Here is a 26,575-nt window from a genome sequence, read left to right as displayed (position 1 = left end):
TTTATTAAGAAAATTAATTGAATTTGTAATGTAATATACACTTATTAAGAAAAAAAATTCAAACATAATTTAAGTAATACTTTCCACTTTATTCTTTGTGAAATACTGAACATATTTGAGAGTAATGTAAAGGAAAGTACAAATATGAAAAAAAAAATTAAATATCCATTTGAACTTTGAAGAATACAATTATTTTAAGGGCAAAGAAAAGACATCAAATATTTTTAAGGTAAAATTATCATTTTTTCCTAAAAAGTTTATAATTATAAAAATATCTCAAATTGATACAATAATAAGCGCTGATACGTTAAACTGATTCGCAAGATACATTAATCGTTAAGTAAGGTACATTATATTTTATGCATGATACACTAATCTGATGTACATTTTATATATGATACACTAATTTGATGCGCGAGATAATTAATCCGATGCGTGAAAATGAGAATTTTGGAAATTTATAAAACAAGTAGGGGATAATGGTAATAAGATAATACAAAAATGAAATTTCTGTCATTTATTTTAATAAAGGGAAAAAGCCTCAAATATTATATTTATATAATAGGTGAAAATGAAAGATTTTGAAAATTTATAAAACAAATAGGGTATAATGATAATAAGAGAACTCAAAAGTGAAATTTCTGTCATTTATTTTAATAAAGGCCTCAAATATTCAATTTATATACTAGAGAGAGTATTTTTACTCCATATCAACTGAATTTGTGAAACAATTCATATTTATTAAGAAAAATATAAGGACATAATTTGAATCATGTTTTTCAATATTGTCCTTTCTGAATCATATATATAACTTTGCAAATAGTTTGATTTATCTATTAGAAAACATAAAAATTCACAAAAGAAAAGAACAAAAATAAAAAAATTATAAATATTATTCTTAAATTTTAAAAAATTCAATTCTTTTAAACAATACACTTCTAAAAGATTTCAATTAGCATGAAATAGAGAGAATATTAATCAATAGAAAGTATAGTAAAATAATCACCTTAATTATTATTTTCTTGATAAACATGTTAAAGTCCAAATAAGACAAATATAAATCTTAATAAATGTGTTAAAGTCCAAATATAATAAATAAAAATAAACTACTTTTCATTATTTAATTATTCAGATTAATTTAAATTTGTCATATACAATAAACTTATGGAACACGAAAAGAAGACCCCTAGAGTTTAAGGGGCATTTGGCCTTTGCCCGTTGTTTTCTTTTTGTTAGATTTGAAGTCTGGAAAGCATGTTTAATATTAAATTTAGTCTTTCTCACTTTTATTAACAAAAAATAAAAATAGTTTTGATTTTCAAATATCAGTTTTAGAGAGTAATGCTAAATGACTTTAAATTTAAAAAAGTCTATAGTATTTTTTTATTTTAAAATAAATTGATTTTTTTAATTAAAATATATTAAAATTAAAAGAATAAAAATATTTTTTAAAAAATAATAGTAAAAGAAAATTTTCCTTGTATTATTTATGGAAAAGGGTCAAAAGTGACTCTGAATTATGTGAAATAGACCATTTATATCTTTCGTCATATTTTGGGATAAAAAATGCCTCTATTGTTATCCTAAAAGACTACATACACCCTCAAGAGTTAACACCCAAAAAATCGTCACTGAAATTTTTTAACATTAAATTTTAATTTTGTGTTTTTTTCTTCATTTTTTTAAAAAAACAAAACAAAAATGATAACGATTAAGTAGGATTTAAAGACACTGTATGTTTTATTTTTATGTTATATCTAAATGTATAAAATGTACAATGATGCCTTATATAGTAGGAGATGTAAATTGAGAAGTAATTTTCATGACTCTCGTAATAATATTGAGTGTTTATAATATTGATATTTCAAGTTATTTATTTTAGAAAATTAGGTCGCAATAAAATTAATTGTCAATTTTTTTTGTGAAAATATAGATTTTACTAGCGAATGGTTATTGGAGCCTTAGTCGTCACTAAAAATCAGTCATAACCTTTAATGACAAATTTTGAGATTTTGTGGCAACTTTGTCGCCACTAAAGATTAAGTTCTTTTAAAATCTTAGTTAGCAACGCTTAAGTGGAGGGATTAGTCCCATGTTACATGACACATCACTAAAAATTGGGGTTTTAACTCTTGAGGATATTTATGGTCTCCTATGATAACGGCGAGAGTATTTTGATTCAAAATGTAATAGAAGATATAAGTGGTCTATTTCGCATAACTTAGTAGCAATTTTAATCCTTTTCCGTAAATAATATAAGGAAAATAAAATATCAATCATATATGTGAAGGATTTGCTTTATGGGGGTGGTTGAATTGTTATGGGAAATGGAAATAATGTAATGTAATACAAATTAATACGATTGGGTAAATTTTTGCTATACTCTACCTATAATTATATATATGCTCTCCTAAATATGAAAAAAATAAATTAACTTTTCAAACACAAAGAGAATAATAAGTACAGTAGTTTCTTTTACATTTTCCCCCAGAAGGTTATGACAATGACAAATATAAGTAACTTTTTAAAATACGTAATTAAGTTTTCTAGTTGAATTCTACTTCAAAACCATTTACAAATTGAGTTTATTTAATGTTCACGTCTAATTAGATTTCAAAATAGAATTTGGTTTCTTTGAGTCCTAATCTACTTCTATTATGTACTGCTTTTATACATATGATGAATTTTGCTAACTAATATCTTAGTCAACAATAATCATGGGAAACGCAATAAAAAAATTTCAAGAGCATGAATTGGCAGATGAATCTCAACCATTCTGCTGCAAAATTTGTATGGAGCCTATGTTGTTACCTAGTACAAAATTTAAGAACCAAAATCTCTGCGTTCATCCGTTCTGCATCGACTGTATAACAACTTACATTTCCGTCAAGCTTGTTGACAATGTAGTCGAAATTCCGTGTCCGTTTCCGAATTGTAACCATTTTTTGGACCCAATCGGTTGCCGGAATCTTATGGATTCGGATCTATTTGATAAATGGTCTGAAAAGTTGTGTGAGTACTCTGTTTTAGGATTGACGCGGTGTTACTGCCCTTATCAGAACTGTTCTGCTTTGATTTTGGATGAATGTGGTGGCGTTGCGACGTTGTCAAAGTGCCCAAATTGCAAGAGATTATTTTGCTTCCGGTGCAAGCTTCCATGGCATGCTGGATTTCAATGTGAGGAGAGTGGGGCATTGAGGGATGAAAACGACTTCACTTTTGGTATGCTTGCTGAGCGTGAAAAATGGCAGAGGTGTCCTAAGTGCCGCTCTTTTGTTCAACTTAGTGAAGGTTGCCGTTATATCACGTGCAGGTTAATTTATTGCGCTCGTTGTTTATAACAAATCAATTAAAATAAAATAATTAATACGTAATGGATGTGTTTATAGTTTAATCTGATTGTGTTTTTATGTAGGTGTCAAGCCAATTTCTGTTACAAGTGCGGAATGCTACTCGATCGTTCCCATGGCTGGTGTGCTTGTTATTTTCCTTCGAATTTATCTATGTTTAGCCGTATCTGTTTATTTGTTTTAATCCATCTTGCTGCTTGTCTTTTTTTATTTATTTATATAGAAGTATTTCGCTTGTACAAAACATGATTAGGATTATTCATGTTTATGTTTTAAAAATTAAATCGAATTGCAATTCAAATTATTTGATGTGGTATGGTTTGATTTGATTTACTTTTAAATTTTGAAAATTGATACAAGTCATTTATATATTATTCATGAATAATATTAACATAATTCTTTTAGTTTTATCATTCTCTCACCCCCAATATTTTACTTTTATGGTTCGATTAATGGTGTTTGAATTAGTAATGTAAAATTTATTTTTATCAATTGTTTGTTTTATTGTTTTCCACCTCATCTTGTGTTAACATTAAAACTTTATAAAAGAGAATCTTTCAATTATGTCCTTAAATTAATTCAGTCAAGTTGAATGATTATCGAACAATATTATAGAAGAACAATTCTATTGTTATGTTTGCTATTTTTTCACTGAAATTATTTAAAGCTAAATAATTGTCATCTTAGAAAACATCACTCACACAATGTCTATTTCTCAATTTAAAAAAGATTAACAATCTATTTTTAAAATTAAAAAGACGGCATTAATTTGTATTGAATTTATTTAGTAACAATCTAAAATAATTTAAGAGAGATTTTTGTCCTTACATAGATTTATTCCATAATATTATTTTTTGTATATTACTAATACCTAAATTTGATCAATACCTGAATTAATTATAAATAGATTAAAAATTCTATCAAACATAATACTAATTAATATTATATATAATACATGAATTATATCTGCATAAGAATTAATGGTTCCATAATTAATAATAACTATTTATTCTGTCATCGGCAAAATAATTTTGGCCCATAAGACTAGCCCAATCCAGATCATGATTGGGTGGTATATCACTTTTTTGGGGGGCCAATACCGTGCTAGAGTCTTACAGTGGCCTTAAATTATATAAGAAATTTAGAAATTTTATATTGTAACGATCGAATTACATTTTATTTTTAAAATTCTCTTAAAGTTAGTGTCATCTGGATACATAAAAATCTAGTTGGATATCAATCTCTCCCAAATTATAACAATTTCAAAACAATTCAATATTCAAAGTTTGTCCTTTCAAATCTTAACAAATTCAAAAGTAAATAAATTTGAAAACAGTAGTTGAAACATGATAATATCTGTATTTTGTAGAGACATTCAGAAGTCTAGGAGGTCAGTTATGAACAATACAAAAGTGAAAGAATAGTTGTTTGACAAATAATTTTTTTGGAAATCTCTCAATTCATCGAAGATTCTTTCAAATTTTGATTTAAAACTATCGAAAATTTTGAGATCAAATTTTCTCCAGTTCATCGAAGATTCTTTCAATTTTGATTTAAATTTATCAAAAAAATTGAAAATTGAAAATTCTTCTCTCAGATTATCGAATATCCTTTCAATTTTGATTCACCATTGTCAAAAAAATCGTCTGTGCTTTGAAGATTCGAGTTTTTTTGAGAGCTCTCAACCTCTCCTTTCGATCCGCTGCAGCCACCTCTATGACGTGTTCCTCCTCCATCGACATTGACAATATAATCGTATACTAAATGAAATTCAAACCCTCGTTACTTCTTCAGAGCAAAAGAAACAGGAATAGGTAAAATAACACAAAATTGATAGGTTAACTGGTTGGATGTATATGTATTAGCTTTTTATCTATTTACGTATTATGTTCATAAAATTGTGTGTGGTACATTATTATTTATGTATCTTATTCTAGTTGAAAAATATTGTAGTTTATAAAAGATATATTATACATGCAATTATTTTCAAATATAATTTTTTTGTGTGATTGCTACACGATATTGTGGTTAGTTGATACATATTTGCTACATATAATAAAGTTTGAATTTTGTTGAATTTGATATACATGCATTAAACAAGTGGTGCAACTATGTCTTAAAATGTTATTCGAAAAATTGCAGATACATAATAACATCTAATTCATAATCAATTCGACATTTTGACATAATTACGTATCATGTACAAAAAAAATAATTATGTATAGGATACACACTGATTTAGTTATAAAACAGTGTTGCAGATACATAAAAATATGTGATACTTAATTATGATATACACATAACAAAATAATTGATATACATATCATATACATAACTTTGAATATGATACAACCTGATATTGTTAAAACTATTAGTGTTTATGTATAAAAAATAATAATTGACAATGTATATGTGTATGTCTCTTGATAAAAAGTAACAAAATTTGTAATAATAATGTATATCTGTATTTTAATAAATTGGAGTGATGTATCAAAACTAATATTTGAATACGATATATTTTATATAATAAAATTGTAGTGTATCATAAAATTGAAACAAAGACACTATACTTAAATTTATGAATCAAAATCGACTAGGTACATTAAAATTCAGACCCTTGGGTAGAGAAGCGTGCTTAGAAACACATTTTACTCCCCCCCCCCCCCCCCTCCTTTGTTGTATTAGAAAAAAAATGTACAATAAACAACCCAAAATCCTTATCGAAAACACCAACAACTTAACTTTTTTCTTCTTTCTGGAGCATTTTATACACAATTAATTTTAAGATCATAAAGAAGGAGCATTATCTATATGTATCGGAACTTTGTAGATGAATAATAATGATAAAAAATAAGAGAACAAAAAAGGATCAACTATATGTTGGAAAAGAAAAAAAATTACCTTTTGAGAATGTTGAAATTGATTGACTAAAGAGAGAACAAATTTGAAATTTCAAAATGTGATGAAGTAAAGATTGAGAGTGTGAAAATAGGAAGAGATTAATGGAGTGAAAATAGGAAGAGGGGAGACATGTATTTGGGAGTTATGTATCTCGAATAGTGGGTTTTTGGAAAACAAGAAGTGTTTTTTGTATATTTGGAATGACAGAGAATAATAAAAAATATGATAATTAAAGATGTGTAGATATTTAATTTTTCCTTAAATTAAAGACGTCCTCTTGTGTTTCATATTAATTGATCAGTTTCTTTTTTAAATTCAAATTTTCAAATCATAAATAAGAAGACACTCTAAAAAGAATTAATTACAATAATAAATATAGAAAAAATTAATTAATATCTTCTTGATTTGATAGGATAGACCACTAATATAGAACAAATATTTCTAGTAACATAATCAACTTATACAAAACCAAAAGAATATCTTATAATCTTAAACTGTCAAGTATAATATAGAATTAGAAAACATAGTAAATATGAGATCAAAAACACTTTTTTTGCGAACAAAATAAATAAATTAAAAGAGTGAAGTACTTAGTATACTAACTAGTATATTCCATTTAACTTTTTGATTAGATTCTATATTTTTATCAAAACCTTGTTATACATGTATAAATATGAGTTTAACTACTATCCACCGACGGTGGATAAAAAATTACACGGGCATATTATTTTTGGAAATATTTAATTTTTTTAATTAATATATTTTAATATTATTAATATTAAAATAAAAATAATAACAGAGTGTTATATGGTAACTTGAATTATAAATTAATTGTACAAATTTAATTAGGATTCTTATTTGTCTTACCAAAAATAAAAAATACATAATTTCTTGTGTTTTCTTATTGGAAAGCACTTCAATCCTTCAAAGAAAATCATTGCCAACATATTTTTTTTTTTATAAGAACCGATACTTGTTGCCATTGAAGCAATGCTAGCAAAATATTAATATGAAACTATTCCAGAAACATAAAGTGCAACAAAATCAACATATTCAAACTTATAAGAGTAAGCAAACAAAATCAAACACTATTAAATACGGCCCATGATTTAATCACAATTGCATGCTTGGTTACAAATTTTATTCTTTCGGTGAAAATTTTTTGTTGCTATACGTTGTTATTGCTGCTGCTATGTATCAGAGAGTGGAGTATCCTTGCTAACATATATGAAGGCATAAAAGAGTAACTAATTCACTATGAATAAAAACACAATCAACAAAAAAAACTAAAGCTAAAACTCTGAGTTATTGTATGTAAACTTAAAAGAAAAAAAAGTCTTGAACAAAAAATATCCCTGGATTTATATTCTGCCAAAGAAAGAAAACAGAACAAAATGAATTTTGAATAATTGTCTCTCTAGACATCCTTTATAGTTTTAAATTCCACAAACTTCAAGTCACCTTGTAGATTAGAAACCTCTTTGATATGGATACGAAGTTGCTCTCATCAAATCCTGAAACAGTAATTGTTTACAAATGCATATATGCTATAAATAAAATACATACAAGCGCAGTAACATAAACCCACCATAAATGAGGTTGGATATGAATCAGCACGACCACTTTGCCCTTCAAAAGGTTCTGAATATGCTGAGAATTCCTTTAAAAATGATTAAATAAAAGAAAAATTTGTTAGCTAAAAAGAGAATGATACATAAGAATAAGTTTTAGTCAAAATTCACATAATTTATCAAAATAAAACCTTACCATTGTAGGATCTGCATTAATGATTGTTTCCCTGCTATTGAATTCCTTTTCAACATTAATGTGTGAACTGAAAATTAAGCAAATAATTGAAATATGTGATTTATTCAATGAATTCACATTAAATTAAAGATCAAACTATAAAATTACCTTACTCCTTTGCCTTTTTTTCTGATTTTGGTTTCTCTTTTTGATTTCAGCGAAGAGCTTCTTTTAACCTTCTGAGAACTTTCTAAACCACTTTTCATTCTCAAAGAACGAGGACGTCCTTTAGTAGCCACGCATGGAGGGTCAAGCAAACTAAATTTTTCTCTTTGTTCACTTGAGTTCAAATCATTATTTGACCCGTTAACTTGATCATCACAAACATTATCATTATCCTCATATGGAAGTTCATCAAGTTCTTTACTTAGTTGCAACAATTTCTGATATGTAAATTTATAATGCTTTTCTGAACGAGTAGCTCGTTCAGAGAGCCCAAGAGAATGTGTCATAATGTTATTAAACCATATAGTAGAAGACTTCAGATTATACGCAAGCGATCCTGCACTTGAAATGTCATTAGCTTTTTCTGTAGTTGCATACCTTGTCCATCGATCCAATAAATAACATGGTGGAAGCGAGTGAATCTGTTTCTTTATAAATATCATAAGCACATGTCTACACAAAATTCCCATGAACTCAAACTTATGACAAGAACAAGTAGCATTCTTTAATTCAAGATTCAACCTAACAATATATGTCGGTGTTTCTCTCTGAAACAAATGCACTTTATAAATATGTATCCCATCCTGAACCTCAATTTTTTCTGAAATAAATTTTTGAGATTGAATTAACTCTTCTTGAAATTTTTGAAATATTTTTCTGGTATATATTTTGGCTGCTTCATCCTCCATTGGATATAATGTTTTCAAGATAGCCTTTGAATGCTTTGTCTTATAATCCTTCTCCCTTACTTTGTCATACCTAGCGTCAACAACTTTATCATATTGCGTCACAAATACACTCATTGGCGTACTAGAGTTAAGATAATCTTTAAAGTATTTATTCATACTTTCACTTCTTTGAGTTGTTGACATTCCAGCACAAAAAGTAGTTCGCACATATGCTGGAATCCATTTCTCGCGAATGGTGTATATCTTACGCAACCAAATATGCTCTTCTAAATTGTACAAGCAATTTCAAATTCCTCAGGAGTTGTTGTACAATGTAAACACTTACTAAACTTATTTTTAAAATCATCAAATGCATGAAAAACATGACTTAGATATTCAGGAATCTTCTTCTCAATGTGCCACATACAAAAATGGTGTGCACTATTCGGGAACACCTTTGCAACTGCATTTGTTATTGCAGCATCTTGATCTGTGATTATTGTACGAGGGGAAATACCAAACATTGCCTCTTGCCAAGTATGAAGTAACCACTGAAAAGTTTCTTCCGTTTCATCCCAAAGAAGAGAACATCCAAATAAAATGGATTGGTGATGGTTATTAACTCCGGTAAATGGAACAAAAGGCATCTTATATTTATTTGTCAAGTATGTAGGATCAAATAGGACAACATCTCCAAAATTCTTGTAAGCTATCCTAGACCTAGCATCTACCCAAAAACAATTAGCTAAATGACCCTCCACATCCATTTGTATTGCATAAAAGAATCCTGGGCTATCAGATTGTCGCTTTTGAAAGTATTTCAACATCAATTGTGCATCTCCTTTCTCAAGACAATTTTGCCTTTTAGTGCTCAAATAATTCTGAATATCTCGTCCAGTTATATTGAGATTCTCTATGCCTCCCGCCTGAGTAGTTAACACTGATGCGATTTTACTTGGACGAATACCAGAATTATTTAAGAGATCAATAAGATTTTTTTGAGCCTCTGATTTTTTTCTTTTTGATCGCAAGAATTTCTGACTATTAAGAGAAGCAAGTTCATGATTATGATTCAAGACAAGCCTAGCTATAACCCACTTTTCTTCTTCTTTCTTTGACATATATATCATCACTTTGCACCCCTCTCTAGTCTCATCTCGTTGCTTATTACTCTCAAGACATTTTTTGAACGAAATCCTTCTTTTGAACAAACAAACTCTTGACCAATAATGGATTTATCTTTTCTTGATCTACTAATTCGATTTTTGCGCACACTAAAACCATTACGATGAGCATAATCAAGATAAAATTTAAATCCAGTATCAAGTGATTGAAATTCCATACCGATGTAAGGCTCTCTTAATTCTTGCTCACCTAGTTGAGGAACAAAAGATACAACTGCATTCATGTTGCTTTCTATATCCTCCAAGGAATCTTCAATTCCTTCTGCATTTTGCTCTTCTAAATTAGAGATTTCAAAAGTTTCCTGCAATACACAATTATTAGATATTAGACTGATAGGGTAAGTTAGCTTTAAAATTTTAAATATTTTTCATGGCTAATGTATTGAACTTCTTCAATTTGCTAAAAAGTTCTTAAACGTATTCTTTAAATATCTTCATCACTGCAAAACATAAATTTCTTCATACATTAAAACAAGAATATTTCTTTGAAACGTTTATTCATGTTGCGAAAAAGACTTAATAAGTTATGTAAAAAAAGATATACGAGGAAAACGCTACCATGATAATTGTTTCAAATTGCTTCAATGGTGGATAGTTGGTTGCTTCAATAGTTTATGTAGAAAAAGAAGAACGTTAATACAACTAAGAAAACACAAGAAATTATGTATTTTTTATTTTTGGTAAGACAAATAAGAATCCTAATTAAATTTGTACAATTAATTTATAATTCAAGTTACCATATAACACTATGTTATTATTTTTATTTTAATATTAATAATATTAAAATATATTAATTAAAAAAATTAAATATTTCCAAAAATAAAATGTCCGTGTAATTTTTTTGTCCACCGTCGGTGGATAGCAGTTAAACTCTATAAGTATTCAATTACAAATCAGTTACTAAAACAAGCTACAACATGATAAGAAAGTTTCGAAATTTAGAAAAGTTTCAAATGCATTTTAAAAAGAGTGGTATTGACTTCAACCAATTAAAAATGTCCTTAAATTATGTGAAAGGAGTAAAAATGTTCAACGTTTATAGTTTGGTTCAAAAATATTCTTGTTGTCAACAGGGGCGGACCTACATGGCATTCAAAGTGTTCACCCGAACACCATCGATAAAAAAATACACTGTATTCCTAAGGTGAATTTTCTGAATTTGTGTTGATATATATATATTTTGAACATCCTAAATAACAAATTAATGAGATAGCCCAGCAGTAGTTGAGCTCAAAGTTATGCGTGACGTCTAGGGTTCGAATCCCTAGGTTGGTGTTTTATTATTTTTACGTTTTTTGGTTTCAGTTTTTTTTTAGTTAGATGTTTATACTTTTATTTTCCGAACCTTCTCAACGAAAATCTTAGGTCCGCCACTGGTCGTCAGTACTTTGATTTAAAAATGCTCTTACACTCAATACTTTGCTTTAAAAATGCCTTCATAGACAGATAGATATATTTTTAAACATATCTTCTTTCTAATTAACATATTAATAAAGAATATTGTATTCTTTTTTAGTATCATACAATCTAGTCCTTGTTTTGAGTATATCTAGAAAAAGAGATTTCTTGTCTAGAATTTCAAGTCGATTTAAAAATTTCTTATTCAAATTATTATTTTTTTCTTTGTTGGTAGAAATAACTGAGTGTCCAGTTCATTAGGGAGTTTTTTGGAGTGCCAGTAGGGATATCTTTCTTTTTATCATTTTAAAAAAAAAAGTTGATAAACTTAGTGGGTCTGTAAACGTCCGTCACTTTTACATGTGTCAAAAAAAATATTGTGACATTTCTATTCTTACGGCCTGCTCAAATAGATTACTCTTTATGTAAAATGGTCGATTTCATCTATTATAATCGAAAAGGAGACTCACAAGAGATTTTTGAAACCAAAAGAGATCTTTATTTTCATTTTTTTATCAAGCAGTTGCAATTTAAAATTTTCTAAATTTCCCGTATTATTATTCTTCGGATAAGACTCCTGATAATAATAAATTGCACTATTACTAGTATTAATATTGTTATAGCCTAGGTAAGAGTGAAATTTATTCTTTATTTAATCATGTGATTTTTTTAAAAAATTACTTTAACAAATAAAAATGTAGAATTTTTTTTTTTCATAATCTCATTTTATCAATTAAAATAGAATATTTTTATTTACCCTTTCGACAGTAAGTATATGTCATATATATATAAAATCATAGTATATACATCACAAATATAATTATAATAAGACAAGAACTTTCTTATTTTTTTCTGAATTGTAATATTATTAAAAAAATATATTGAAAAAGAAAATAATAATATATTTTATTCGAAATATGAGCATTTATGATTCATTAAATTACAACAAACACACTTTTAAATTAAAATATTAATTATAAAAATATTTTAAAATTAAACTACAAATAATTAATTATTATTTTTACATAGTTTAAAGATTTTTTTGACCTATTTCTCTTGATTTTATTTGGATTGCTCATAACTTTTTCTGCAAGTGACAAATGCTCAGGGCCCATAGCATAATGCCTTTGCAACTTGTTTTCGTCTTTTTTTTAATTGGCCATTGGGACCTCTCTTATTGGATTCCCCAATATAGAGTTGTCTAGTGGCAAAATATTTTACAGCCTCAATATTTATTTAGGAAGTTATTTTTAAAAGTATTATTAATTGAACAATTTTAATTTTTCAATCTAAAATAAGTTGTATAGATGTATGTATATGACAATAAATTATTTAATTAAGTGTAAAATAAAAACCTATAATAGTATAATATTATAAAATTTTAAGTGGTGTGAATTAAAATAATTTAAACATTTTAATCTAAAATAAGTGTAACCAATAAATATTATCAACATTATAAATTTTAAATAATGTTGCTTAGACTAATTAGCGATTTTATTCTTTTACAAAATTGTCAAAAGGAAATCAATGAAACAGAGGTAATGCTTCTTAAATAAAAATAAAAGAAAATTTTAATTGAAAATCACGACAATAAAAAATATTTTTTACTTTCTCAAATTTGATGTTAAATCAACAATAGACAAACAAATTAAAATAGATTATAGTTTTCGTTTAGTCTTGTTTGTTCAAGCAAATGACTTCTCAATAACAAAATAAAATAATAGGGAGTGAGTTTTGTTCCATTTTAAAAAGTTTTATAGAAGTGTCTCTACGTAGTAAGAGCTAAAAGTAAATCTTTTTCAAAACAGATTTTTAGATCTTATTTAAAAACTGAAATCAAAACGTTTTAAAAAAAAACTAATATTTTTCTAGAAACAGATTAAAATGAAAAGTCAAATAAGTTTAAACAAGGAAATATCAAATAATTGGATTGATTGGTCAATAGCCTACTTAATTACGACAAAGTAGCAATAATTGCGAGAAGAAATGCTTTGTAATTTGTACGTACGTTTTTACTCCTTCCGTTCACATTGCTCATTATAGACTTTTGTATATAGTATTTCAGTAAGGCAATACATATTTTTAAAGAAAAATATTTAATTTTTTAATTATTGATCTTTATAAAATTATAAATATAACTTTGCTAGTAGTTCAATTTTATGTTTTAAATATTTTCAAACATTATTAAACCAAAAAAGATAAATATAAAAAAGAATTAAATATTTATCTCAAACTTTGAACGATTTCGGATAATGAAAAGGAAAAATCATTTTCGTCCTGCAATTTTATTTGAAATTTTGTTAGAATAATAATTTTTTCTATGTTATTTTACCTTTTAACTTTAATATCTTTTAATTAAAAAATGAAAAAGATTAATTTATTTTAAAATAATATTTTCCTTTTTATCTTTTTTTTAATTCTAGACAAATTTTCTGATCATTTAGCATTTACCGTAGTAAAAATACTCTAAGATTCAACTAATATGAATAGAGTATTAATTAGTGTAGGATCTCAATAAGATTGAGAGATGAGCAATTAATGTTAGCTACAAAATAAGAAAATCAATAAACTCCTTCCTTTAATAATAGTTATCCACTGTGCTATGTTATGATGTTAAAACACTATTTATCTACTTTATAAAAATTAATAAATAATTTAACATAAAAGGAGTAATTCCTAATTTACCTTTATTATTAATTATAATTATTTTTTATTATATTTGTCAAAAGATTATTTTTATATGTAAAGGAGTATAATAAAATTATTCTTTTATTTATAATTACTTAAAAATTCTTTTATACAAAGTCAAGAAGTATGATATAGTTAAAGGCAAAAAAAAAAGTCTATTTATTCAACATAAATATTGAGATTTTATGGTTGTAAAATGAGAAATAAGTTATAAGAGACCTCTCCATGCATTGTATTTGACAACTGAAACCTACTTAACTTTCGACTAATTTTAAGTTCAATAATTAATATGTTCCATGTTATAGATATTAGATTATTACTATACATATCAATTTATGAGTACCTTCATTATGTTATAAAAAAATAACTTTTTATCTCTTATCGATACATTTTGCATGAATTTAATAGTTGATGGTGCTTATTTTTAGAGCTCTCAAGAAAGTGTCATCGAAAGTAAATCAATAATGATATTATATTATTGTGAATTTGATAATTTTAACATAAGTTCTATTTTTTTATATAAATGAATTTATCTAACATATATAAATAGTATATTTACAAAAATTATGAATTTATATATTTTGTGATACAAAGTCTCTTGTGGAAGTCATTGTCGCAATTGGTCCAAAGACGATCCACCTTCTAAGATAGTAAGATGGGCACATTGACATTGCGATGTACTTCCACCGCTTCTTCTTATATATTATTCTTATAGTAAGTAGTTTGAGATATAATACTTGTTATTTTATAAAAATTAATGTATAAATTATATTATTTTTTTAATTTTATTATTGTGAGCTATTAATCTTAAGATGAATATCTGACAAACATACAACGGGTTGCTCTAATAAATCGATAGTCTAAAGCTAAATTTAAAATTTGAAGATATATTTTTAATGAAGTTTATTATAGTCAATTATTTAATCTTTCTTGAGACATAGTATTCATAATTTGTTAAATTTCTTTTACTTTTTTGTTCTTTTAAGAAAACTTTATATTTTCTACCTTTAATACTTGATATTTTTAATTTTTTTTGTATTGCCCGATAAATGACAAAAATTCCATCTTTAAATTCTCTTATTACCATCATCCCTTATTAGTTTTACAAATTTTCAAAATCCCTCATTTTCATTTTCACGCATTAGACTAATGTACCAGCGTATCAAATTAATGTATCTCGTGCATCAAATTAATGTATCTGGCAGTGTATCGTATATAAAATTCAATGTATCTTGCGTAATGATTAATGTATCTCACGCATTAGATTAATATATTATCGCTTTTATTATTGTATCACTTTGAGAGATTTTTGTAATTATAAACTTATAAAGGTCAAATAGTAATTTTATTTTAAAAGTATGTGATTTCTATCATTTGAAAAAAAAAAATGACCCCTCAAATTTTGGGGCCTAAAGCATTTGATTTTTTTTTTCTAAGTCAACATAAAACAACTAAATAAATAATTCATATTTATCGACTAAATTAATTAATTAAAAAAATTAATTTCTATTCATTGATGAAAACCTTGAGTTAAAAAAAAATTAAATAAAAATAAAATATCAAATTTTGTTTTTTTAATACACCTAAAATCTAAAGTGGTGCAATATAAATAGGAAACGGAGTAGTATCTTATCACAGCGAATTTCTCGTTAGTCGTGAAGTCAACTTAATTATTATAGCTCTCTCTTTTTTTTTTTCTGGATTTCCCATTGGTCCCAATCCTAATACCGGTTGTCGACTACTCAATAATAGTTGACGCAACTATTATGAAAAGAAAAAAGATTGGCTACAAATTGAAAAATACTTTCCACTTTTGCTTTTTAATTATTTTGAAATTACTTTTGAAAAATAGAAATATAATTCAAAAGAAAATCATACTCCCATTGCTCATTATTATTTATCGGCATAATATATATATTAAAGCCTTAAACTTCAGTTTAAATCTTAATTTTGACCTTTAACTTTCATATTGCACAAACATGCACTTTAACTATCCAACTCTTAAATAAATAAACACATGAGTTCTATATGACACAAATATACGTAGGACACCACGCTGGATAAAACATGACTTGTAGGACATGTGTGTTTATTTGTTCAATTTTATACAAATTTAAGTGTCTATTTGTGCACATCCAAAGTTAACGGACATAAATGTAATTTGAAGCCAAGTTAAATGACACATTTATGTATACCTTATTTATTTCGTTTATAAAATTAATGAACAGTTTATTATTTTATATTTGTTTTATTCCTAATATTAAATATTATTTATTTCTACAATATTTTGATAATTTACAATTAATATGGGTAATATCGTAAGTTATCGTTTATTTATTATTTTTTTATGTACTATATCAAATCAAACAATATAGATAAATAAAAATAAACGGGGGAGTAATATGAACAATTAACTCTCTTAAACTTGTCATATAGACAATGTAAATGGAGAGCAAAAACGAAAAAGAGATGTTCAAACATAAAATAATAATTGTTCACTATTAACTTAACACATAAATTAAATAATAATAAATGATAAGAGTAACTTTATCAAATCACCCTAATTAAATATAAGTTGTATAAACACTGAAAAATGAATAATATTGAGCAACATGATAAATTATTTATTGGTTTACTAGACAAGTATATATTATTGTACATTCTACCGTAATATAATTGACTAGTAAAAATAGTTAAAAAACTTTAAACTTTCACTTACTTTGAACAATGAAAAATATCTCAAAATCCAATTAATATTAAATAGAGAAAATATATTTTAATATTCTTATCAAATTAGTTGTTGTGTTTATTTTGTCCAAGAGTTAATTTAACTAATTATTAAAATTAACAAAATAATATATCAAGCACAACAATTCTAAAACTAAAACTTATATTCTTGAAAAATTACATAAAAACATAATTTCTGTTGTTCAATTTGTTTTCTAAGATCTAATTCAATCTTCATAGAATTTTCGAAATATTTCCTTACCAAGTTTTTCATAGTAGCTTGTATAATCCTCTAGATTTAAACTGACTTGATATTGAGTTAAACAGAATATACAAAGGTTTTGAACTTTATAAAATATATTAAAATATTTTTTAATTTTATACGTAAAAATAAAAGAGTTAATAAGAAGAATAAAAAATAGTAAAGAATTAAGAAAAGAATTGCAAAAGACAAACAAATTAAAAATAAGATGATAAACATTATGAAAAGATGTTATCTTTAATATAGGTCATAATTAACCAATTAATTCGATGGAAAATATTTAAATTAAATTGTGAGTACTTATCATAGTATAAGGTTAGCATATTCCCCGCGATTCTAGACGTATATACAGGGAATACAGGTATCTATCGATTCATATATAAAGGAGCTTCAACTCTCGAGTAATGTGAGACTTGAGTTTTCTCAAAAGATGAGTGTGTCAACAATGACTTCTTTTGGGTATTGTATTCTTGTTGTTCTGGGTTTGATTTTGAATGAGTCAGTTTTATGCAATGGTGGAGTCACCAGTAGTTTTGTTAGAAAAGTTGAGAAAACAATTGATATGCCTCTAGATAGTGATGTTTTTAGTGTTCCTCCTGGATATAATGCGCCTCAACAGGTATCTTCAAATTCTCCTTTTTATTGTTTTCTAATTTGTATTTTTTTTCATTTAGAGCTTTTAACAAACACTGTTGATGCATCATTGACCTTGCTGTTAGTTGTCGAATTTTTTAATGGATATATTGATGCACTTTTCACCCTTTTCTCCGTTTTTGTTTAATGGTACTTTTACTCTGATTTTGTTAATGGGTTTTGGGGTTTTAAGAAAAATATACTAAAAGTAGATATTTTTGGGATCCACTGAACTCGTACTACTGTGTGCGTTGTACGGCGGCCGAAGGCATTTTTTATGTTAGATTCTTATGTGGTGCCTTCTTTGTGACTTCTATCAAGCCATTATTGAAGAACCTCTTGTTTTAATATTTGTCAAAATTTTTTTTACTGTCAAATGAACAACATACCCGTGAAATCATACAAAGTTTTTACTCTTTCTGGATAAAAACGTATTCTCATGTCACAAATTTTGTTTATGCTTGTATCATTCATGGAAATATGGTTTATTTGCCAATTGATTCTGTTTGGGATGTCTTTTTAAGGTTCACATAACACAAGGAGATCATGTGGGAAAAGCTGTTATTGTATCATGGGTGACTATGGATGAACCTGGTTCAAGTACAGTAGTATACTGGAGTGAGAAAAGCAAGCATAAGTGTAAGGCCAGCGGAAAAGTTACTTCCTATACATATTATAACTATACTTCTGGTTACATCCACCACTGCAATATCAAAAATTTGAAGGTGAATATTCTTTCTTTCATTCCCTTTTTGGGTTGGATAATTTTGGTTTCTTGAGCATTTGTAGACTAATTTAACCCTGCTTAAACTTACAACGGATTTAATACTCCTTTGCAGTTTGATACCAAATACTACTATAAGATTGGGATTGGACATATATCACGAACCTTCTGGTTCACAACTCCTCCAGAAGTCGGCCCTGATGTACCCTATACATTTGGTCTTATAGGTAACAATTTTTCAACCAAATCATTGCTGTTGGAACTTCGTGGAGCTTGCTTTGGTTATTTTATGCACTGTTTCTGAAGTTTCATTGATATTGTGCTTTCTATACCGTACCAAAATAAAGATGGACTGTACAATCACGATGATGTGAATATAATTGAGACCCTGAATCTAGGATTGAGAGATGGCAAATTTTCTAGTTTGTTGTGTGAAACAGCATTATCTGCATGACGCATTAACTTCGTTACATGTACATTATAGATACAGCATGCTTCTCCTTCTGTGCATATGTTGAACATGGTTCAGTGACAACCTCTTTGCATACTTCCAAAGGAAAAGGATAAATGATAGCTAAAAACCATTTATGCTGTTGTTAGCATTTGTGCGGCATTTCTCAGCCAACCTGCATTTCATTACAGGGGATCTTGGTCAGAGTTTTGATTCAAACAAGACACTCACACATTATGAATTAAATCCAATTAAGGGGCAAGCAGTGTTGTTCGTAGGTGACTTATCTTATGCTGATAACTACCCTAATCATGACAATGTAAGATGGGATACATGGGGAAGGTTTGTAGAGAGAAGTACTGCTTATCAACCTTGGATTTGGACAGCAGGAAATCATGAGTTAGATTTTGCTCCTGAAATTGTAAGTGATTCCATACTTTTTCGCTTATTGCTCAAAATTTGTTTCTTGTGTATTTCATGGATGCTTTAACCTAATTTTTTGAGCTATATGAGCTTTATTAATGCATTTCTTGACCTTCAGCCGATTGAGAAGAAGCTGTGTTAAAACTCTTTTCCTTCAATGTATGAACAGAAAGCATAGTTACTTGCATGAATTCTACAGTTGTACAGAAAGCTGATATCTCTCTCTGTTCCAACAAAAAAATAGATAAACATTTCCTCAGCTTTGCAAAGGAAGTTTAACGAGATTCATCTTGCATGATAAAAATGACTATATTTAGAGAGCTTAATAATGAGCAAGTATGTATTCTTTAGAGAGAACTAGTGTGGTTATAGAGTTTATTGATTGAACTCCACTGCAAAAAAGACAATTTGCTTGTGCTTTTCCATTCCTTCAATAGTAATGTGCTAGATTTTAGATGGTTTTGCATGGAATTTTGATGAATATATTCTGATACTGCCTGCAGGGGGAAACAAAACCATTTAAGCCCTACACTCATCGGTATCATGTCCCATTCAGAGCATCAGACAGCACATCTCCACTTTGGTATTCAATCAAGCGAGCTTCAGCGTATATCATAGTTTTATCCTCATATTCAGCATATGGTAAGGATACAGAATTCTTGTGAATGATACTTAGCATTGAGTTATGAACTGGTTTATGCTTTCCCTTTTCCTCTTCTTTAGCGTGGACATAGAACTTAGAAGTACTCGGCCAGAAAATGTCATCTACAGTCTGTTACTTATCCAGTTCTTGAAGAATTTAGAAGTCGTTAAGTAGTAATACCAAAAATTTCAGTCTACAGTCGATGTCAATATTTTGTTCGCATTCACCTTGCTCCCAATAAAGTTCCTTTTCTTTCCTCCATTTTTTAGGCAAATACACTCCTCAATACAAGTGGCTTGAGGAAGAGCTACCAAAGGTTAACAGGACTGAGACTCCGTGGCTGATTGTTCTAGTACATTCCCCATGGTATAACAGCTACAACTATCACTATATGGAAGGGGAAACCATGAGAGTAATGTATGAACCATGGTTTGTACAGTATAAAGTGGATATGGTTTTTGCAGGTCATGTTCATGCTTATGAAAGAACAGTATGTACAACTCGATCATCCAGTTCTCTGTAGCTTATGTGAAGAATCATAGTTTCATCTGTCATAGAAAATGTAAGCTTTTATTATGTTTCAGGAACGGATTTCTAATGTGGCCTACAACGTTGTCAATGGAGAATGCAGTCCTATTAAAGATCAATCTGCTCCAATTTATGTAACAATCGGTGATGGAGGAAATCTTGAAGGCCTAGCCACCAAGTAAGATAATCTAAGTCTAGAAAGTTGTTTTATGTGTTGTGGTTGGCGTTTCTGTGAGACAACTCAACTAATTAGATATCTTGTAACACTAATTTCAGCATGACAGAGCCACAACCAGCTTACTCTGCATTCCGCGAGGCCAGTTTTGGACATGCCACTCTTGCCATCAACAATAGAACTCATGCTTATTATAGTTGGCATCGTAATCAAGATGGATATGCTGTGGAAGCTGATAAGATATGGGTTAACAACCGAGTTTGGCATCCAGTTGATGAGTGCACAACAGCCAAATCATGATATGTGATATACACAAAATTTCATCCATCTTTTCTTTCCTTTTCCTCAGTAACATTGTGTACTTGTCGACGAATAAATATTTTATTATTTCAAGCTCTTGCTGCCTCATAATTTTTAAAACGTCCATTTAAGACGTGGCAGAAGAGTCAATTGTGTGGAAAACCAAAAAAACGTCTTAAAAGAAAAACGATGGACATGTTTCTTCATATTATTATTCATTTATCCAATATAAAAATTAGAATTAAAAATTGAATATAATGTATTTAAAATTTGTCAAAGTTAGAGGATGAGACTTTTTTTTTTTTGGGTAAAGCCTTAGACATATCATGTGATATAATCATATAAATTAATAAAAAAGTATCAAGTTTTAATCAACGAAAAAACGTGCCATAGACATAATCATATGAGTAAATTAACAACTACTATAATATATCCAGGAGCACGTGGCCGAAATCTTTTTCCCCATTTCACATCTTTTTTGTTTTTATATATACACGACTTTACGAGTAAGTAACAAATAAATAATCGTACTCATGTGGAGCGTTAATTCTAATTAATATCAGTGGACCAGGAATAAATAAATAAATGTGTGAAATATGAGTATACAAAATAATATTCAATGTATGAAATATGAATATATACGTAACAACCAACTTACATGTTACTACATAATAACAATAATTGCGAAAATAAATAAAAATTACTATAGAATAACAATAATTGCGAAAATAAATAAAAGGTTCCACCGCATCGTACAATTTAATCAACGGCATGGGACAAGCTTAGGAATGACTTCTTTAATGCTAATATTAAATTTGATTCAACATAAATATTGAGATTGCATTATTACGAAACGAGATTTGAAGATATTCTCCTAACTAAACTTTTGACCACTTTAAGTTTGATTAATAATTCATATGATCCACATTATAATTATTAATTCATACTAATAGTGAATTATATTTTGATTTTCTAAAATGACAACTTGTTTTAAACATGTTTTTTTTAAGTAAGCATGACAATTAAAATGAATTGGAGCATTTGGAGGGATCGTATTTCCTGGATGCATATATATACATAGAAGCTACTACTCTTGATTAATGCGAAAGTTGAGTTTTCCCACAAGATGGGTGTGTTTGGTTATTGCATTTTTGTTGTTCTCAGTTTTATTGTGAATGAGTCAGTTTTACGCAATGGCGGAGTCACCAGTAGTTTTGTTAGGAAGGTTGTGTTGGGTATGTAGCAAGAATTGATGGGAAATAGAGGGAAGGAGAGGAATTTGAAAGGTTTAGAACTTGAAAAGTCCTCTAATGCTTTATTGAAAAAGGCAATAGTCACTCATCGGTAATAGAAAGGAAAATAGGAGAGTTTTAAACACTCCTATTAATTGTTAAAAGGGTTGTGAAGAGGGACCCTCGCGCCATCGTCGTCGCTCGCTTCGGCTTTGGCAAATGATCGAGAGATAATTTTTTGGACAAAATTTATTTTAATTATTTATTAATTAATTCAACTTTTTAGTTAACCCGACCCGACTCAGATCCGCGCGAGTGACCCGTTTTAAATTCCGTTATATTCAAAATTTCCCGCCATGACTGTTCTGAAAGGTTGCAACTTTCAGAAACAGTCAATACCATTTGAAAGTTTGCAACCTTTCATTAATGGTTGTGTTAATTCTGAAAGGGTTGCAACGTTTCAGAATATATTCTTCTTGCCTATAAATACCATTCAATCTTCAGAATTTTTTCTGATCTTCCTTCTTCTTAAAAACATATATTTCTTCACGTACTTTCCTGCTGTGGATTGATTCGCTGACAGTAGAGTTTTTGGTATTTATACTCTACTAATTAAAATCATTTTACCCTGGGAGGTTATAGTCCAAATCAAACCTTGGATACTAGAGGGAATAATTTCCTTAAGGGAACACTGTGAATTCAGTGGACTTGATTTTCTTCCTAAATTTTCAATAAGAGTATTCCAGATTCTGGTACGTTTTTTACAGATTAAATTATTTTTTTACAAATAAACTTCTGTTCATCTTATTTACTGATTATAAAAATTCTCAGTTACTTTGTGTTTCTGAATGATTTATTAGAACCAGTAATTTCTGATTTTATAACACAGGATGAAAACAGGTTGAGAACACAATTGATATGCCTCTGGATAGTGATGTCTTCCGTATTCCTCCTGGATATAATGCGCCTCAACAGGTATCTTCATATTTTTCATTCCCAAGGCATAAGGAGGTTAGCCTCTGGAGTCTCGTCTTACAAATGATAGCCTTTGAAAGGCCTCCCACGGGTCGTTTGTATAATAGTAGTTTATGTTAGCTGCTTATTCAGTGCCTCTTCTATACTACTTTCGACCAAATCAAACTCCATTGTTTAAATATTTGTCATTTTCATGGAATTTGGTTTATTTGACAATTGATTCTATTTGGGGTTCCTTTATAAGGTTCATATAACACAAGGAGATCACGAAGGAAAGGCGGTAATTGTTTCATGGGTGACAATGGATGAAACTGGTTCAAGTACAGTAGTATACTGGAGTGAGAAAAGCAAGCTAAAGAATAAGGCCAACGGAAAAGTTACTAACTATAAGTTTTATAACTATACATCTGGTTACATCCACCACTGTACTATCAAACATTTGAAGGTTAACATTCTTTGTTTCATTCCTTGAACAAAATTTAATATAGCTGGATGCTCAAATTGACAATGGATTTAATTCTCCTTTTGCAGTTCGATACCAAATACTACTATAAGATTGGGATTGGGCACGTAGCACGAACTTTCTGGTTTGTAACTCCTCCAGAAGTTGGGCCTGATGTAGCTTATACATTTGGTCTTGTAGGTAACAATTCCAACAATATTATTGCTGTTGGAGCTTTCTTCGATTATTTTACCATTGCTTTTGAGGTTTCATTTCAATCCTGCATTTCATTACAGGGGATCTTGGTCAGAGTTTCGATTCAAACAAGACACTCACTCATTATGAATTAAATCCAATCAAGGGGCAAGCAGTGTTGTTCGTAGGGGACATATCTTACGCAGATAGGTATCCAAATCACGACAATAACAGATGGGATACATGGGGGAGGTTTGCAGAGAGAAGTACTGCTTATCAACCTTGGATTTGGACCGCGGGGAATCATGAGATAGATTTTGCTCCTGAAATTGTAAGTGATACCGTAATGTTAGCTCATTGAGATTTAATGCATTTCTGGATCTTAGTGATGGTTCTGCAATGGAATTTTGATGAATACATTTTGTTACTACCTGCAGGGAGAAACAAAGCCCTTCAAGGCCCTATACTCATCGGTATCATGTTCCGTATAAAGCATCAAACAGCACATCTCCACTTTGGTATTCAATCAAGCGAGCTTCAGCATATATCATAGTTCTATCCTCATATTCAACATTTGGTAAGGATATGCTTGCGAGTATTACTTAACAACTTAACTTTTTAGATGAGATGATCACGCAGTTCAACCTTGCTTCCCTATAATTCATAATGCATTTTCTTGGTGACTTAAAAAGGCTATTAGGAAAATTTAGGACTTGTGGATTTGTCTATTTCTCTTACAGTTCGTTTGTTCTTTTCAAATTTTAGGTAAATACACTCCTCAATATAAATGGTTAGAGAAAGAACTACCAAAGGTCAACAGGAGTGAGACTCCGTGGCTGTTTGTTTTAGTACATTCTCCATTGTATAACAGCTACAACAATCACTATATGGAAGGGGAAACCATGAGAGTAGTGTATGAGCCATGGTTTGTACAGTACAAAGTGGATATGGTTTTTGCAGGTCATGTTCATGCTTATGAACGAACAGTATGTACAACTCGATCATCCAGTTCTCTGTAGCTTATGTGAAGAATCATAGTTTCATCTGTTATAGAAAATGTAAATTTTGAACTGTGTTTCAGGAACGGATATCTAATGTGGCCTATAACGTTGTCAATGGGGAATGCAGCCCTATTAAAGATCAATCTGCTCCAATTTATATAACAATAGGCGATGGAGGAAATCTTGAAGGCCTAGCCACCAAGTAAGACTAATAGTCTAAGTCTCGAAAGTTGTTTTATGTGTTGCGGTTGGCGTTTCTGTGAGACAACTCAACTAAATCTGATATCTTGTACACTAATTTCAGCATGACGGAGCCACAACCAGCTTACTCTGCATTCCGCGAGGCCAGTTTTGGACATGCTACTCTGGCGATCAAGAATAGAACTCATGCTTATTATAGTTGGCATCGTAATCAAGATGGATATGCTGTGGAAGCTGATAAAATATGGGTTAATAATCGTTTTTGGCATCCAGTTGATGAGTCCACAGCAGCCAAATCATGATGATGTACATGAAATCTCATCTTTCTTTTCTTTCCTTTTCCAATGTAGCATTCTGTAATTTTGTTTCTTATAGTATGAAACCAATAAATTTCATCATTTCAAGCTCCTGCTGCCTCATAATTTATACAGCGTACATGTTGGGTCCTTGTGAGGAAAACAAAATAAAGTCATTAAAGAAAATTGAATTGGACATATATGTATTCATAGTTACTCATTTATCCAAGTTGACTATTGATCAGTTGCAAACGTTATTTTAGCAAATGTGATACAAGTCATTGGGTGTATAATTTCCATGTGTTTATTTGTTTCCTAACAAGCGACGACCATGTGCAAAATTCGCTGGAAAAAAATTAATAATGCTACTTGCAGGATTCAAACTCTCGCTAGTGGCTTCGCACACCTCTTGTTGAGGAGGTTTAAACCAACTCACCCACGGCTGCTTTTGTTCTATGGATGCTTATTTAAATTATAATAACATATGTATCATATTTTCTATACATATACAAAAAATTTTGAAAATCAATGAGTGCTCGAGCACCCGCGTCTGGCTTAGTGGGTCCGCCCCTATATATATATATATTTCATAATGAGAGATATAACTGCAAAACCAGCTAGTGGACCTTAAATAGTATTCATATGCAACTGATACACAAAGAATAAAATTACCCTGCAAGCGCAAGGTATAATATTAAAGGTAACATATCAAAGTACAAATATAAATCATTTTTCCCCCATAAAATTCTAGTATACTACTTTACGGACTATTTTACCCTTTACATCATTAATATCTTAAAACATTGGCATTTGAAAGTACCTTTTTTAACCAATCTTCACAGCATTTGAATTTTTCACTTTTAGTGAATTCTGTCAATCAAAAAAAGGTGAAAAACAAAAAAATTAAATTTACTTGCTAGCTTCGTAATACATCAATATATATATACACACCACCTTAAGTAGGTCGCACTTAGTTTCTTTTAAAAGTTTGACTCTAAATTAATTGATTCAATGTTTCAATTCTAAGAAACAACTGTTGTCTAGATTTGATTTCGGAATAACAGTTTCATAAAAATAATATTTTGAAAAGTAATATTGAAATCCAAAATTCAAATAAAAAATACTTTGTAATTAGTGAAATTGAAGCAAATGAAATATACAAGAAAGGAAGAAAATAAAAGTTGGAATGAGTTTTAAGGGAAAAAAT

At 28.9% G+C, this 26,575-nt stretch overlaps 3 protein-coding genes, 1 long non-coding RNA gene and 1 pseudogene across 4 annotated transcripts; 3 read left to right on the top strand and 2 right to left on the bottom strand.

Annotated features, from left to right (window-relative positions):
• The first annotated feature begins 2,633 nt into the window (after window positions 1-2,633).
• On the top strand, window positions 2,634-3,654 carry LOC101246290 (uncharacterized). Its single transcript, XR_011213721.1, has 2 exons — window positions 2,634-3,313; window positions 3,416-3,654. It is a non-coding gene; the product is annotated as an uncharacterized lncRNA (long non-coding RNA).
• Window positions 3,655-9,177: 5,523 nt separating this feature from the next.
• Window positions 9,178-10,011, bottom strand: LOC138347314 (protein FAR1-RELATED SEQUENCE 5-like). The gene has a single exon (XM_069295358.1). It carries the CDS (start codon window positions 10,009-10,011, stop codon window positions 9,178-9,180), a length of 834 nt encoding a protein of 277 aa, XP_069151459.1.
• An 8-nt stretch (window positions 10,012-10,019) lies between these two features.
• On the bottom strand, window positions 10,020-13,510 carry LOC101245997 (protein FAR1-RELATED SEQUENCE 5). The gene is made up of 2 exons (XM_019212939.2): window positions 13,481-13,510; window positions 10,020-10,376 (listed from the first exon to the last, which is right to left on the bottom strand). Exons 1-2 carry the CDS (start codon window positions 13,508-13,510, stop codon window positions 10,020-10,022), a joined length of 387 nt encoding a protein of 128 aa, XP_019068484.2.
• A 3,922-nt stretch (window positions 13,511-17,432) lies between these two features.
• PAP1 (purple acid phosphatase 2) lies at window positions 17,433-21,213 on the top strand. The gene is made up of 8 exons (NM_001306157.2): window positions 17,433-17,768; window positions 18,307-18,507; window positions 18,622-18,733; window positions 19,149-19,378; window positions 19,884-20,022; window positions 20,293-20,513; window positions 20,608-20,729; window positions 20,828-21,213. The coding sequence occupies exons 1-8, from the start codon at window positions 17,580-17,582 to the stop codon at window positions 21,024-21,026; spliced, it is 1,413 nt and encodes a 470-aa protein (NP_001293086.1). The 5' UTR covers window positions 17,433-17,579; the 3' UTR covers window positions 21,027-21,213.
• Window positions 21,214-23,705: 2,492 nt separating this feature from the next.
• Window positions 23,706-25,470, top strand: LOC101245705 (purple acid phosphatase 2-like; annotated as a pseudogene).
• The last annotated feature ends 1,105 nt before the right edge of the window (window positions 25,471-26,575 follow it).

Source organism: Solanum lycopersicum, chromosome 1 (genome assembly GCF_036512215.1).
Source record: "Solanum lycopersicum chromosome 1, SLM_r2.1".
Lineage (NCBI taxonomy): Eukaryota > Viridiplantae > Streptophyta > Magnoliopsida > Solanales > Solanaceae > Solanum > Solanum lycopersicum.
Note: the sequence above shows the minus strand (reverse complement) of the source record. Positions and strands in the feature narration are given on the sequence as shown.